General features: G+C 45.3%; 1 protein-coding gene across 1 annotated transcript in view; it reads left to right on the forward strand.

Moving 5' to 3' along the window:
- The window catches only part of LOC104396463 (G2/M phase-specific E3 ubiquitin-protein ligase-like), a 113180-nt gene extending 99886 nt beyond the window's left edge, over positions 1 to 13294 (forward strand). Inside the window, exons 3-6 of the mRNA XM_010006306.1 lie at positions 9968 to 10057; positions 11736 to 11860; positions 12089 to 12363; positions 13104 to 13294. Of these exons, the coding sequence (XP_010004608.1) occupies positions 9968 to 10057; positions 11736 to 11860; positions 12089 to 12363; positions 13104 to 13294 (681 nt within the window). The remainder of the gene's footprint in view (positions 1 to 9967; positions 10058 to 11735; positions 11861 to 12088; positions 12364 to 13103) is intronic.
- Positions 13295 to 13672: the final 378 nt, after the last annotated feature.

The raw sequence follows: 13672 nt of genomic DNA on the forward strand, positions 1-13672 counted from the left end.
TTTCCCTTTTCTTTTTCTCCTCCTCCTCTTGTGGACATGTACTGTAGATCCTCTACACTTCTTAGTTTCTCAGCCTCCTGATGTTGTAGCTGGATGTGGAAATAGAGCTAGAAATCTGTATTTCAGCTTTCCATCATGAGCCTGACAGAGCCCATGTTTGCCATTTAAATATCTCTAATATCTGCTGCTAGTGGGAAACAATTTATCTTTTAGACAGCATTGTGAAGCTCAACTAGGCACTGGAGGGAGAGGCAAGGACTTCATGTGGAAGGATTTTATTATGTATGTAGTATTGCAGGTGCACAAGGTCTTATGCACTAAATCAGCAACACCAGCCAAATGTGTGTCCTGCTTCAAAGGGCTGCTAAGACTGAGCATGTCTCCAAACAACGACTCGTCCAGTGAAGGAGAAATTAATCACTGCCCAGAGGGCAGCAGGAAAGCTCCTGTAGGGGTGACAGAGAAGGCAAGATGGAGGGCACAGGAAGTGCTGATCGCTGAAATATGCCCAAACATAAACTTCTGCTGCTGCTTTTCAGGTTCAGGATTACATCTTTCTGATGAAACCTGGAGGAAGCTTGGGAGGGAGAGGATTTCTGTTGGCATCAAATTTCCCCCCTGCAGCTATTGCTAGTTTGATATTAAGTCATTTAAACCGTGACATCAACTTGGTTTAAAGTGAAGGTTAAAAATGTAAGGGAGTGGCTAAAAGCTTAACAATGAGCTACTTATGCTGTGGCCTTCTCATTGTGGCTGTGCTCAAGGGACTAGTTGGGCTGCATACTTGCTTCCAGTAAATCTCAGTCCTCTTTGAGTGATGATACATGATCCTTCAGCCTTTGCACAGGCTCACCTGATGTAGTAGATCTTGATGCAATATAGATTTGGTTTCTTGGAGTGAATTTGGAGAGTAAGAGTTTCATCTGCAAATTTTTGTTAGGCCAAGTGATACTAAGTGATGATGAGTGTAAGTAAGTAGACATAAATGGTGAAGATTTAGTGAGCAGGTCTATAGTGTTTAGCTGATCCACCTGTAGTCATTCGGGTCAATCTTTCAAAGTAGTAATTTAGAATAGTCAATAACCTGTGAAGCCAGGAATATCTGATCATTAAATCTGACTTGGTGACTAAGTTTCTGTAAAGTATTTGGAAAATCACTAGAAATTGGCTTTTTAGAGTAATTTTGCTGTGTAAAATCCTCAAAATCTGACTGCATGGTATCGAATTTGTCAAAGTGTTTGTCTTCTTCCAAAAGCTGCTACCTGTATACAGTGACTGAAACAGGCCTGTGTGCAGCAGGATGCTGCATGGGTGTTCTTCAGACCACGGGAAGAGAACAAACGGATTCCAAAATGGGAGCTACAATTTCTTCATATTTCAGTCTTCATATAATTCATTATGATTCTATACATCATCTTAAATAGAGGTGTATGTACCAGAAGGGCTGATAACCAACACCTACACTGGATTCAAGAAGGACTACAGATAGGTGTACCTTTTGAAACAGACTCAAGATACCACATGTTGGGCAAGAGAACTCAGCTGCTCTGAAAAGACATTTTTACAGCTTTTCTCTCATCCATAAGTAAACATATACCAACTACCTTAGACAGGCACCAGAGGGAATAGTTTTCCACTGCACAGAAAGCTCTTCAATATCAGTATTGGAAGTGTTGCTATACAGTGATTGCATTGATAGTTTCATTAGCTATAAATATCTGCAATCTGTGACAACTTAGCAGGGTGATGGTAACTCCTTCCATTATTTACCATCCTGAGCATCATTTGCTGCTCCAGGCATGTTCATAGCTGTGGTAACTTCCACACTGCTAATAGGTGTTACACCACCTTCCCCTGTGCTGAATGCTGAATTTTTCATGACACCCACTGCACTTAGTTACAAATTTATAGTTAGGCTTAATTTCAAATTGAACCTTCAATTTTCTGCAGTTACTGCTACTGTAACTGCTCTGTAAACTTTGTATAGTAACTTGTTTCGGACTAATTTAAATGCTCTTAAATTATCAATCCCCATATGAAGCTTCATTTCCATTTCCTTCACATGATGAAAAAAGTGAAAAGTATATAATTCTTTTTCTTCAAATATACCTTTGGATATTAAGCGGCTTGAGATTTCTGTAGCATTATACCATAGTGTGGGCAAATGAGCAAGAACCTAGGTTCTCTTTCAATGAAGAAAGCATATTTGTAACAGTCAGGTTTTACAGACAAAATGTAATTGGCAGCTTGCTATGCATTGTATAGTACAGAAAGCTGTCATTACTCAAATATTTAGAATTCTGTAAATAAGTTGCAAAAATCTGCTAGAAAACAGAGTGCAGCAAATGTATTATCCTGCTATGAATGTTTACAACGACAAATACTTTGACTCCATAGAAAGTCCTTAATAATCCAGGATTTTGTTCACAGCAGAATTAAATGGAGGGCAATAGAAGCAGTGTACAGGTAGGCATCTTGGTCTTGCATCCTTTCCTGGTGCTTCAGCTCTCCAGTATGGTCTACTGTATTCCACATGATCAAGACCTTGTCAGCTCTCTCTGGTTCAGTTATGTCTTTATGTCCAAAACAGCTGTATGGCTATAGTCTGCTACATAGCTAGCCATGATGGATTTGCAACTCTTTGGGGTATTTATATTGGTATTTTAAATACCTCCAGGGATGGTGACTCCACCACCTCCCTGGGCAGCCTGTTCCAGTGTTTGATAATGCTTTCAGTGAAGAATTATCTTTTAGTATCTAATCTAAACCTCCCCTGGCACAAATTGATGCCATTTCCTCTTGTCCTATTGCTTGTTACATGGGAGAACAGGCCTACCCCCACCTTGCTACAGCTTCCTTTTGGGTAGTTGTAAAGAGAATAAGGTCTCCCCTCAGCCTCCTTTTCTCCAGACTGAACAACCCCAATTCCCTCAGCTGCTCCTCAGAAGCAACACCGTGGATCTGTGCAAATCACCACTTCCAGCTCCTGTTGCATTGCTGGTAGGGGAAGAAGCTGTTGCCCAAGCAGAGAGAATGTCTAGCCAGCAAGCTGCTCTCCGAGCAGAAAACAGCATTTTGCCTTCATACAGAAGAGTAGCACACTTTGAGTTGCTGCAGAAGTGGTAATTTGGACGTCTACTTTCACATGTTCCCTCTTCACCAGAGACTGAATGGGTATAATGCAGACACTTCCTGAACAAGTACTAACAAGGGGAATATACTCTATAAGCGGTCTGTTTATTTGTTTGAACATGGTTTGAGCCATGTATTTGCATTCCAGAAGTAATAAAGTAAGGAAAGTAAAATCCTTGCAGTATCAAAGAGTAAAGACACATGTTACATTTGGGATTTTGGAAAAGGAATTATGGCATGTGAAAGACCGTGTTCCCAAGAGACAGTCTGTTCTGGAGTCTACCACTGTATGTGGAAGTTGTCATTAGAGACTGCAGCCTTAATGAAAGCCCAGAGCTTAGAGAACAGTGCATGAAGGGCTGCAAATCAAACACCTGCTCTCTGATTAGTTCAGTTTTACTAGAAGAGAGCCCTTGTACAATCTGTCTTCCAACTGCCAAGAGCACATTTACTTTTCTGGGATGGAATTTCCAAGCTGCACAAATATGCTCATCAAAGGCTGGGGCAAAATTGTTTGCCATCCTCATCAATCTGAAATCAGTTAGCTGTGTTTTTGTAAAGTGAAGCTGTTCATTACCATTTCCACTGGTGGAGACTGACAGTGTATGACAGTTTGTTGTGATTAAGAGATACAATTTGGAGAGAAACCAAGGCTGTAAAATATTTCAAGTCAGCACGAGAAATCTGAAAATCCTTTAACAAATTGTTGAGAAATAATATTGGAAAGTCTTTAACTTTCTCCTGGATTTCAGCATCTGGAGGGCATATCACTGATTATATTTCTAAGGGAGAATACAAACTTGGGGTCTCTGCTACTGTGCTGAGGATTTATGCTAAATAGCACAAGATATTTAGCAGTTCTTTAAAGTTTACATTTTGTTAGCAGCATGGGTTGTGCTGTTCATTCACCTTTATTTTCCTTAAAATTGTCCTTTAGATAAAAATATCAGTAAGACCTAAACCTTTGTGCTGTAAAAGGACAGTTTCCAAGCTCTCAGGTTCTGCAAAATACTATATAGACAGCACTGAGATAACTTGGTGTGTGAGCTTGAGAATGCAGACCTGTGTGTTGTCTTGACACAGTTTTTCAGGATCATACTAATGTACAAAACTAAATTATATGGTACTATATTAAGATCTCATTAAAAATAGTGTGTTGGCAGTTTGTGATCAAGCACATTGATTTTCCTGATGCTTGTCATACAATATCTACCCTTTTAGTAGAATTTTTATTTGCACACTAATATTTCTATGTTGTATTACTTTTTTAATCTACCTTTTGTTTTTTTGTTGTTTTTTTTTCCCCAGCACCTTTCAGTGCTTCTCAAAGGTAAAGGACATTGAAAATTTTGATCCTATCTTCAGAGCTCTCTATTGCCCTGATTCTGTGCTATCTGACTTTCCATTTCACTGAAATAATGTCAGTCTTCCGCTGGATGCAGTTCCAAGACTCAATTTTAAGCAAATCAGAGGGGGTTTTCTAGGTGGTGCAGCCTTAATTATCCCCTAATTACTCTCTGCCTTTTTGGCAAGTTATGTCAGGCCACTTTTGAAAGGTTTCCAGTCAGTCTTGTCTGCTTGATGTGTGTCATCATTGCAGGGTGATTGGTCTACCTGAGGCAGTCAGTGTTGGCAAGGAAAACTTAGTTTCATCTACATTGGCATAAAAATACATTTAAATGAATGCTAAATGCAAGCACAGGATCAGAGCGTCCCAATGGTTAGGAAATCTAGTAAGGGTGCTAGGAGACCTGCATGGTTAAAGAAGGAACTACTGGGCAAACTTAAGTGGAAAAGGAAAATCTACAGATCATGGAAGGAGGGGCTGGTCACGTGGGAGGAATATAGGACTGTTGTCAGAGGATGTAGGGAGGCAATTAGGAAAGCTAAGGCCTCCTTGGAACTTAACCTTGCAAGTCAGGTTAAGGATAATAGAAAGGGCTTTTTCAAATACATAGCTAGCAAAACTAGCAGTAGAGGCAATATTGGCCCATTGAGGAATGAGGTGGGAGCCCTGGTGACAGAGGATATAAAGAAGGCAGAGGTGCTGAATGCCTTCTTTGCCTCTGTCTTCACTCCTGCAGGGTCTCCCTATGAGCCCCAGATTCATATAGCCCCAGAAGAAGTCAAGATAGAGGAAGAGTTTGACATGGTAGATGAGGATTGGGTTAGGGATCAGTTGAGTAATCTGGACATCCATAAATCAATGGGTCCAGATGGAATGCACCCAAGGGTGCTGAGGGAGCTGGCGGAGGTCATTGCTAGGCCACTCTCCATCATCTTCAGTAAATCATGGGCAACAGGTGAGGTGCCTGAGGACTGGAGGATAGCAAATGTCACTCCAGTCTACAAGAAGGGCAAGAAGGAGGACCCGGGTAACTATAGACCGGTCAGCCTCACCTCCATCCCTGGAAAGGTGATGGAACAACTTGTTCTTGTCACTATCTCCAGGCACATCAAGGACATGGGGGTCATCAAGAGCAGTCAACATGGTTTTATCAAGGGTAAATCATGTTTGACTAACCTCATAGCCTTCTATGAGGAAATTACTAGGTGGATAGATGATGGTAGAGCGGTAGATGTGGTTTATCTTGATTTCAGTAAAGCATTTGACACCGTCTCCCACAGCATCCTTGTAGAAAAGTTGATCAGGTATGGGTTTGGTGATCAGGAAGTGAGGTGGATTAGGAACTGGTTGAAAGGAAGGAGTCAGAGAGTTGTAGTCAATGGGGCAGAATCTGGTTGGAGGTGTGTGACTAGTGGAGTCCCACAGGGGTCGGTACTGGGACCGGTGTTGTTCAACATCTTCATCAACGACCTGGATGAGGGTATAGAATGTACCCTCAGCAAGTTTGCTGATGACACTAAGCTGGGAGGAGTGGCTGACACACCAGAAGGCTGTGCTGCCATTCAGAGAGACTTAGATAGGTTGGAGAGTTGGGCGGGGAGAAACATGATGAAATTCAACAAGGGGAAGTGCAGAGTTTTACATTTGGGGAAGAACAACACCATGTCCCAGTACAGGTTGGGGGCTGAACTGCTGGAGAGTAGTGTAGGTGAAAGAGACCTGGGGGTCCTGGTAGACAGGAGGATGACCATGAGCCAGCAATGTGCCCTTGTGGCCAAGAAGGCCAATGGCATCCTGGGGTGCATTAGAAAGGGTGTGGTTAGTAGGTCAAGAGAGGTTCTCCTCCCCCTCTATTCTGCATTGGTGAGGCCACATCTGGAGTATTGTGTCCAGTTCTGGGCCCCTCAGTTCAAAAAGGACAGGGAACTGCTCGAAAGAGTCCAGCGCAGAGCTACGAAGATGATTAGGGGAGTGGAACATCTCCCTTATGAGGAAAGGCTGAGGGAGCTGGGTCTCTTTAGCTTGGAGAAAAGGAGACTGAGGGGTGACCTCATCAATGTTTACAAATATGTAAGGGGTGAGTGTCAGGGGGACGGAGTTAGGCTTTTCTCAGTGATGACCAGTGATAGGACAAGGGGTAATGGGTGTAAATTGGAGCATAGGAAGTTCAAGGTGAATATCCGAAAAAATTTTTTTACTGTAAGAGTGACAGAGCACTGGAACAGACTGCCCAGGGAGGTTGTGGAGTCTCCCTCACTGGAGACATTCAAAACCCACCTGGATGAGTTCCTGTGTGATGTGCTCTAGGTGACCCTGCTCTGGCAGGGGGGTTGGACTAGATGATCTCTCGAGGTCCCTTCCAGCCCCTAAGATTCTATGATTCTATGATTCTATGATTCTAAAGTTAAAAAATTCGGGAAGGGATTCTCCTTGACATTCAGCTGTTTTCCTTAAACTGGACCCTGAAATATATCCTGCGGATAATAACTGTGATTGTATTTGGATTCAAATCCATTGATCCTAAGGATCTGATTGTAATAACTTGTTTATGGTGGTGCTAATAATGCTTTTGTCTGTTTAACCAGAACCTGTGAAATTAATTGATAGGCTTGCACCTAGTACCTTCAGGACTGTTTGCATTATCTCCTAGAGTCTTTGTTCAGCCCTCAATATTAAATTCTCAATGAAATTGAGAAATGGTATAAAGGAAAACAGATGCAAATACTTTTGATAGAAAACCCTGTATTTTTGAAGGGACATGCTGTTAGGTTTTGGAATAAACTATTTAGGTTCCTGCAGCTGAATAAAGATTCCTGGAGAGTTTCAAAGATAGCTGATGTCTTTAGATCACAATTTATCCCACCTAATTAATGCCACTCCATTTAACCCAGGGGGGAGCTTAGTAATCTTAGGTTTTCTGCAAAGTCAATGCAAAGAGACAGAGATTTTCTGAAGGTAATTCGACCTACCTAAACAGAACTTTGTACATTTGCAGAACAAGTTCATTTTTAGATATATTTTTTCAGTTATAAGGTGTAATTATTATACCTTTAAAAACAGGTCACACTGTGATGAGTTAATACGATAACAGGAGGTCACCTTACTATTCTGTTAACACTTCTGGTTTAATATTTTCAAATTAATGGGTACTCAAATATTAATTAAAACATCATCCTACATTAATTTCAGACCAGATGTTCAGAGGAGTTTAAATGTCTCATTCCTGTTGAAATATTGAATTTCTGAAGTTCTGGACATTTGCAATTAACAAGTTCTATAAAAAACAACATTTATTTGTTGACCTATTAAATGTTATGTCCATATAGGATATTGCATGAATAATAATAGTCATATCATTTGTATCTTTATTCTGTGACTGTAAATCAAATATAATCAACACAAACATGCTTTTTATCCTTCCATATCCTATTAGAGAAAGGGTTATTGCTCTGAATGACATCAGCTGGACAGTCAAGTTATCATCATACAATATATTTCACCTTGAGAAGGCTCTTGTGAAAACCTCAGCAGGTCATTTGTATATAGACAGACTACTATATTCAGTTCCAGCTAGACAGTCTGTATGGCATCTCTTTGATTTTGGATTACTCTATTCATCAGCAGCATAATTTCTTCATTTTTTCATTAATTCCCCCACTTTACTGGCTGAAGAGAGCACCAGCCAACTCTGTGCCTGTCAGCTGCCTTACACTTGAATATCTCAAGAAAAGTGCATTTATTTACAAAAGTAGGGAGCAGCTGTCCTCTCTGAAGAAGGCACGGGAATCTGGGAGACCTTATGGGCTTTTCACCTGACACAGAGACAATGAGGAAGGAAAGAAGAGTCTAAAAGAGGCCTTTGTGGCAGCACTCTGTCCTTCTATTCTTGACTGCTGTGACTGGGAAGGCATGAGGTGGAGACATGTCCACAACAGTTAGAGCTCTTCAGAGGGACTGTGTTGAGGGCTCTGAGGCACTGGCTTGAGCAATGAAGGTCAAACAGAGTTGGTCAAAGAACAGTGGTCATGCAAAGCCACACTGGGAGCTGAGGAGCATGTTCTCTGGCACCATTCACCTCTGTCAGCATCCAGCTAATGGAGGTCATTAATGCCATAACATCAGAAGGCAGAGTGGCATTGCAGAAAGCCTGGTGGGAAGGAAAACCTAAGCACCAAAGTTTGGATTGGAAGGTGGCTGGGGACACTTTCTAGAAGCAGGAGCTGAAGAAGGCACCAACCACTGACCATGTCTGAGTGGATGGCATGTGAGAGCTCAGGCTAAGCTTGAAGGTCACTTCCATCCCCTGTACTGGGGAGCCCAGAACTGGAGGCAGTCCTGCTGATGCCACCTTCCTGGTGTGGCACAGAGAGGAAAGATCACCTTCCTGCCATGTGGGCAGTGCTCCCCATGCTGAGGCAGGAGCAGAGGTTGCCCCGAGTCAGGGCTGGAGCCCTGCAGCAGCTTTCAGCAAGCAGTGCCACCCTTGACAGCTGCCCTGGGGAGACCTGGCATTTGACTTGGCACTTGCTGCAGGAGCATCTACCCCTATGTGGGTTACACAGGTGCCAAGGTTTTGAGCCCCCACCTCTTTCCTTCACACCCACCCCTATGAGGTGGTGGCTGTGTCACTGTGGGTGGCAGGTGGTTGAGGTCCCTGCGTGTGCCAGGGGTGCATGAGCGCTGACTTCATAGTGGCCATTGCGATGAAGAGAGCCAAGCCACTAACAAAGGGACACTGGGCTCAGGCCCATGTCAAAGTGATGTGAGGTGGGGAGAGCACAGGGGAGGGATAGGGGCTGCCAAGGGAGGAGGGGAACCTCACACCTTGGGGCTCTGGGCTGGTGCTAGAAGCAAACCCACATGTCACTTCTCCCTCAGTGTCGCCTCCCTGGAGTGTCACCACCGGAGATGCTCCAGCACTGCTGCAATGGAAACTCTCCGAATGTTCACGAGTGACGTGCACTGTGTCTGCTAGCATGGAGCAAGGTGAGAACAAAGTGTCCTTCCTATAGCCCAGCAGAGAGGCTGTTGGGGCATTCAGCATGGGGCTGAGAGCAGTGGAGGGGAAGGCCAGAGTGCCCCAAATGCCCTGGGGCAGGGCCCCTTCTTTTAGTCAGCCAGCAGGGCCCAGGCTGGGCAAGGGGCGCCTGCCAGGACCCCTCTGTCTGCAGTGGCCCCTCTTCTCCAAGGCCTCCAGCCAAATCCTTCATCCAGCTGGGCAGGGACAGAGGACAATCCCTAGGGGAGTCTTCCCCCAGGCCCACAGAGCTTCTCATTTCTGGTGGCATTTGCTTTCTCCTCTCCAGAATGCATGTTGTGTCACCGGGCAGGGGCTGACCCAGAAATCTGTGGGCCCAAACTGCAGAATGGTGGGATCTGTGCACATTCCTTTTGCCTGGTGAGTTACCCTAGGACTATCTCCAGCTTTCTGACAGGCAGTCCCTGCCATGCTGTCCTCATCAACCTCTTGTTTTTTCTCCTCTGCAGTATTTTGGCAATGGGATTTTTCAGCAACGGCATAACGATGGGGTTCGCCTTGAGGATATTAGACATGCAATCAAGCAAGCAGCACAGAAGGTGAGGACCTGACAAAAACAGGAAGATTTGTGCCAGGAGAGGTTTGTGGGAACTTAGCCCAGACCCCAGGAAAGAAATCCCAGCCACAGAATCACAGAATCATTCTAGTTGGAAAAGACGTTTAAGACTGTCAAGTCCAACCATTAACCTAACTCTACTGAGTCTAGTGTTATACCATATTTGTAAACCCCACAACTACATGTATTTTAAAGACCTTCAGGAATGGTGATTCAACCATCGCCCTGGGCAGCCTATTCCAGCATTTAATAACCCTTACAGTGAAGAATTATCTTCTAATACCTAATCTAAACCTTCCCTGTAACACCTTGAGGTCATCTTTTCCTATTGCGTGTCACTTGGGAGAAGAGACCATCCCCCATCGCGCTGCAGCCTCCTTTCAGGTAGTTGTAGAGAACAATAAGGTCTCCCCTCAGCCTTCTTTTCTCTAGACCGAATGACCTTGGTTCCTTAAACGCTCCTCATAAGATTTTATCTCCAGACCTTTCACCAGCTATGTTGCACTTCTCTGGACTCACTCCAGCACCTTGATGTTTTTGTTAAAGTGAGGAGCCCAGAACTGAACGCAGTACTTGATGTGAAGCCTCACTAGTGCTGAGTACAGGGGGGAATAGTCTCTTCCCTAGTCCTGCTGGCCACACTATTTCTGATAAATGTCAGGATGGCCTTCTAAGCTACCTGGGCATACACTGGCTCATATTCAGCCAGCTATCAATCAACATCCATAGGTTCTTTTCCTCTTGGCAGTTTTCCAGCCACTGTTCCCCAAGCCTGTATCATCATGTGGGGTTCTTGTGACCCAAGTGCAGGACCTGACACTTGGCCTTGTTGAACTTGGCCTCATACACCTGGCCTCAGTGCATTGATTCAACCTGTCCAGGTTCCTCTACAGAGCCTTCCTACCCTCAGGCAGATCAACATTCCCTCCCAACTTAGTATCATCTACAAACATACTGAGGGTCCACTCGACCCCATTGTCCAGATAATTGATAAAGATACTAAACAGACCTGGCCCCAACACTGAGCTCTGGGTAACACCGCTCATGATGGGTTTCCAGCTGTATTTAACTCCATTCACTACAACCCTTGGAGCCCCACCATCCAGCCAGTTTTATACCCAGCAAAGAGTACACCAGTCTAGGCTATATGTGGCCAGTTTCTCTAGGAGAATGCTGTGAGAAAGAGTCTGGAAAGCTTTACTGAACTCCAGGTAAACAACATCTATAACTTTTCCCTCATTCACCAAGTGGGTCACCTTGTCATAGAAGGAAATCAGGTTTTAGAAGCAGAAACTGTTTTTCATGAATCCATGATGACTGGGCCTTATTATCTGCTTATTCTACACACGCTGCATAATGGCACTCAGGATGATCTGCTCCATAATCTTCTGATGAGGACAAGTGACCGAGAGACTTCTCTCAGAGGTTTATAGAATATTGCCTCAGATGTTTATAGAATATCACCTCTCCAACCAGCTCTGGGACAGAAGTCTTGTTCCCAGCACCTTCATAGAGGCTCCAGCACAAGAGCCCTCCTCTGTCAGGCAGACCTGCACAGTGTGACCCAGCAATGGCCACATCTTGCACCCTGTGTGGAGGTGTGGGACTGGCTGTGGAGGCCCTGGGGCTGCTGACAGTGGGTGCTGCTGTGCTCTTTCCAGCACTGCTTTGTCTGCGGCAAGAGTGGGGCCACCATCACCTGCTGTGAGATGGGTTGTGACCGCAGCTTCCATCTCCCTTGTGCTGAGGAGGGTGAATGTGTGACCCAGTTCTTTGGACTCTACAGGTAAGGGCAGCTGACCCTCACAGGTGAAGCTCACAGTATTCGGTCCCCTTCTGTCCAGCATCAGCCAAAAAAAGAAAGGAACATGTAGTGATGCTTCCTAGCAGTTGGTCACAGGCAGAGCCAGCGCCCTGGGTCTGGGTCTCTTTCACACCTCCTCTTCCTGCTCCCTATCACCTGGGAAGGACTCAGGACTTCTCATCTCACGCAACCCTTTCCTCTCTCCCCCAGGTCCTTCTGCTGGGAGCACAGCCCAGAGCAGGCAGCGGAGGTGGCTCCAGAGAAGAACACCACGTGCCTCATCTGCCTGGACCTGGTAGAAGACAGAAAGTCCTACAGAACCATGGTGTGCCCAGCATGCAAGCATGCCTGGTTCCACAGGGACTGCATCCAGAAACAGGCAATCCATGCCGGCTGCTATGGTTTCTGCTGCCTACATTGTCAAAATCAGTATCATTTTTCAATGGAAATGCTCACCATGGGAATTCAAATCCCCAGGAGGTTGGGTTTTTTTCTTCCCATCTTACAAGTCAGGAGGGTACAATCACTGTGCTGTGCCAGGGGTTGTCCCAGGAGTCCTGGACCTCCCCTCTCCCCTGAGTCTGGGCTTCAGTTTGACTGAGGACTTGGAAACAGGATAGTGGGGGAGGAGCAGGGATGCTCTGTATCTGCCTCAAGCTGGAGCAGCAGGGGCTCATCAATTTTCCTTTCCTTCACTAAAAGAGGACCATCATGGGAAGATTGTGGTGCCTATCAAGAGTTATATGTGAGGCACAGGCGCTGTGATGCTAGGGAGTGCCTTTGTCCAGGAGGCAGGGAGCAGGTGGAGGAAGAGGGGTAAGTTGCCAAAGCTGCACCCCAGGGCTCATGGCATCTCTGTCTCACCAAAAGCTCAAAGCAGAAGGACTGAGAATAGGAGCTCTGCCAGACAATCCTATGCTGCAGTCACTTTGTCCATGCAACCACCAACCTTTTTCTTCCTCAGGCTCTGGCAACTGCTCCTGTGCTGCTCCTGTGCTGCTGAGGGCACTCACAGAGGCTGCTCCCACCTGAGGAAAAGCTCAACCAGCTGGGAGTGTGATTGCTGTGCTGACCTGGGCATTGGTAAAAGGCAAAGCACCCAAGCGTCTCCTGGGTGGGAGCCCAGGGTGGGCTTGGCAGAGCGTCTCTGCTCCATGAGTGCTGGGGTCCTAGCTCTGGGCCTGAGGGGCTGTGACCTTGACCTCCTCCTTATGTCCTCTTACAGCCTCCAGTGTCACCTCGAAGATCAGCGGTGCCAACACTCCAAATCAGGTGGCATCTGGGTCCTCCTGCAGCTCTCCAGCACTTGAGGGCAGCAGCCGCTCCAGCCCTCCTGGGCCCATACGGGTGCGAGACCAGTCCCGTTCCCAGCGTCGGGCCCAAAGTCACCCCTACAGCTGGGCAAGACAGCACTAGCCATGACGTGTGCATCCCAAAGTGCTGCTCCTGATCCCCCTCCACCAGCACAATTAAAGTTGGGTGGTAACCTCTACGTTGTGAAGGTGACATGAAGGTTTCTCTCTAAATAGGAGATATGGATATGAAGAGTTTAATTATGATAGTGGCTCTTTTCACAAGCAGAAGAGTTTCCTCACTAAGGAGCTATACGGTAGAGCTCTGCTTTTTTTCCTAAATGATGTTTAATTCTATGCACCCAAGAAATCTTGCTGATATTGATATATTCTAGTGGAGATGAACACAGAAGCATTCAAATGTTGGTTGGAACAGTACCACTGGATGCCAATATGGCATTTCCCTATCTTAGAGAAATTCTAGTGAAATTAGATAATACGC

Source organism: Chaetura pelagica, unplaced genomic scaffold, assembly GCF_000747805.2.
Source record: "Chaetura pelagica isolate M959 unplaced genomic scaffold, ChaPel_1.0 scaffold108, whole genome shotgun sequence".
Taxonomy (NCBI): Eukaryota; Metazoa; Chordata; class Aves; order Apodiformes; family Apodidae; genus Chaetura; species Chaetura pelagica.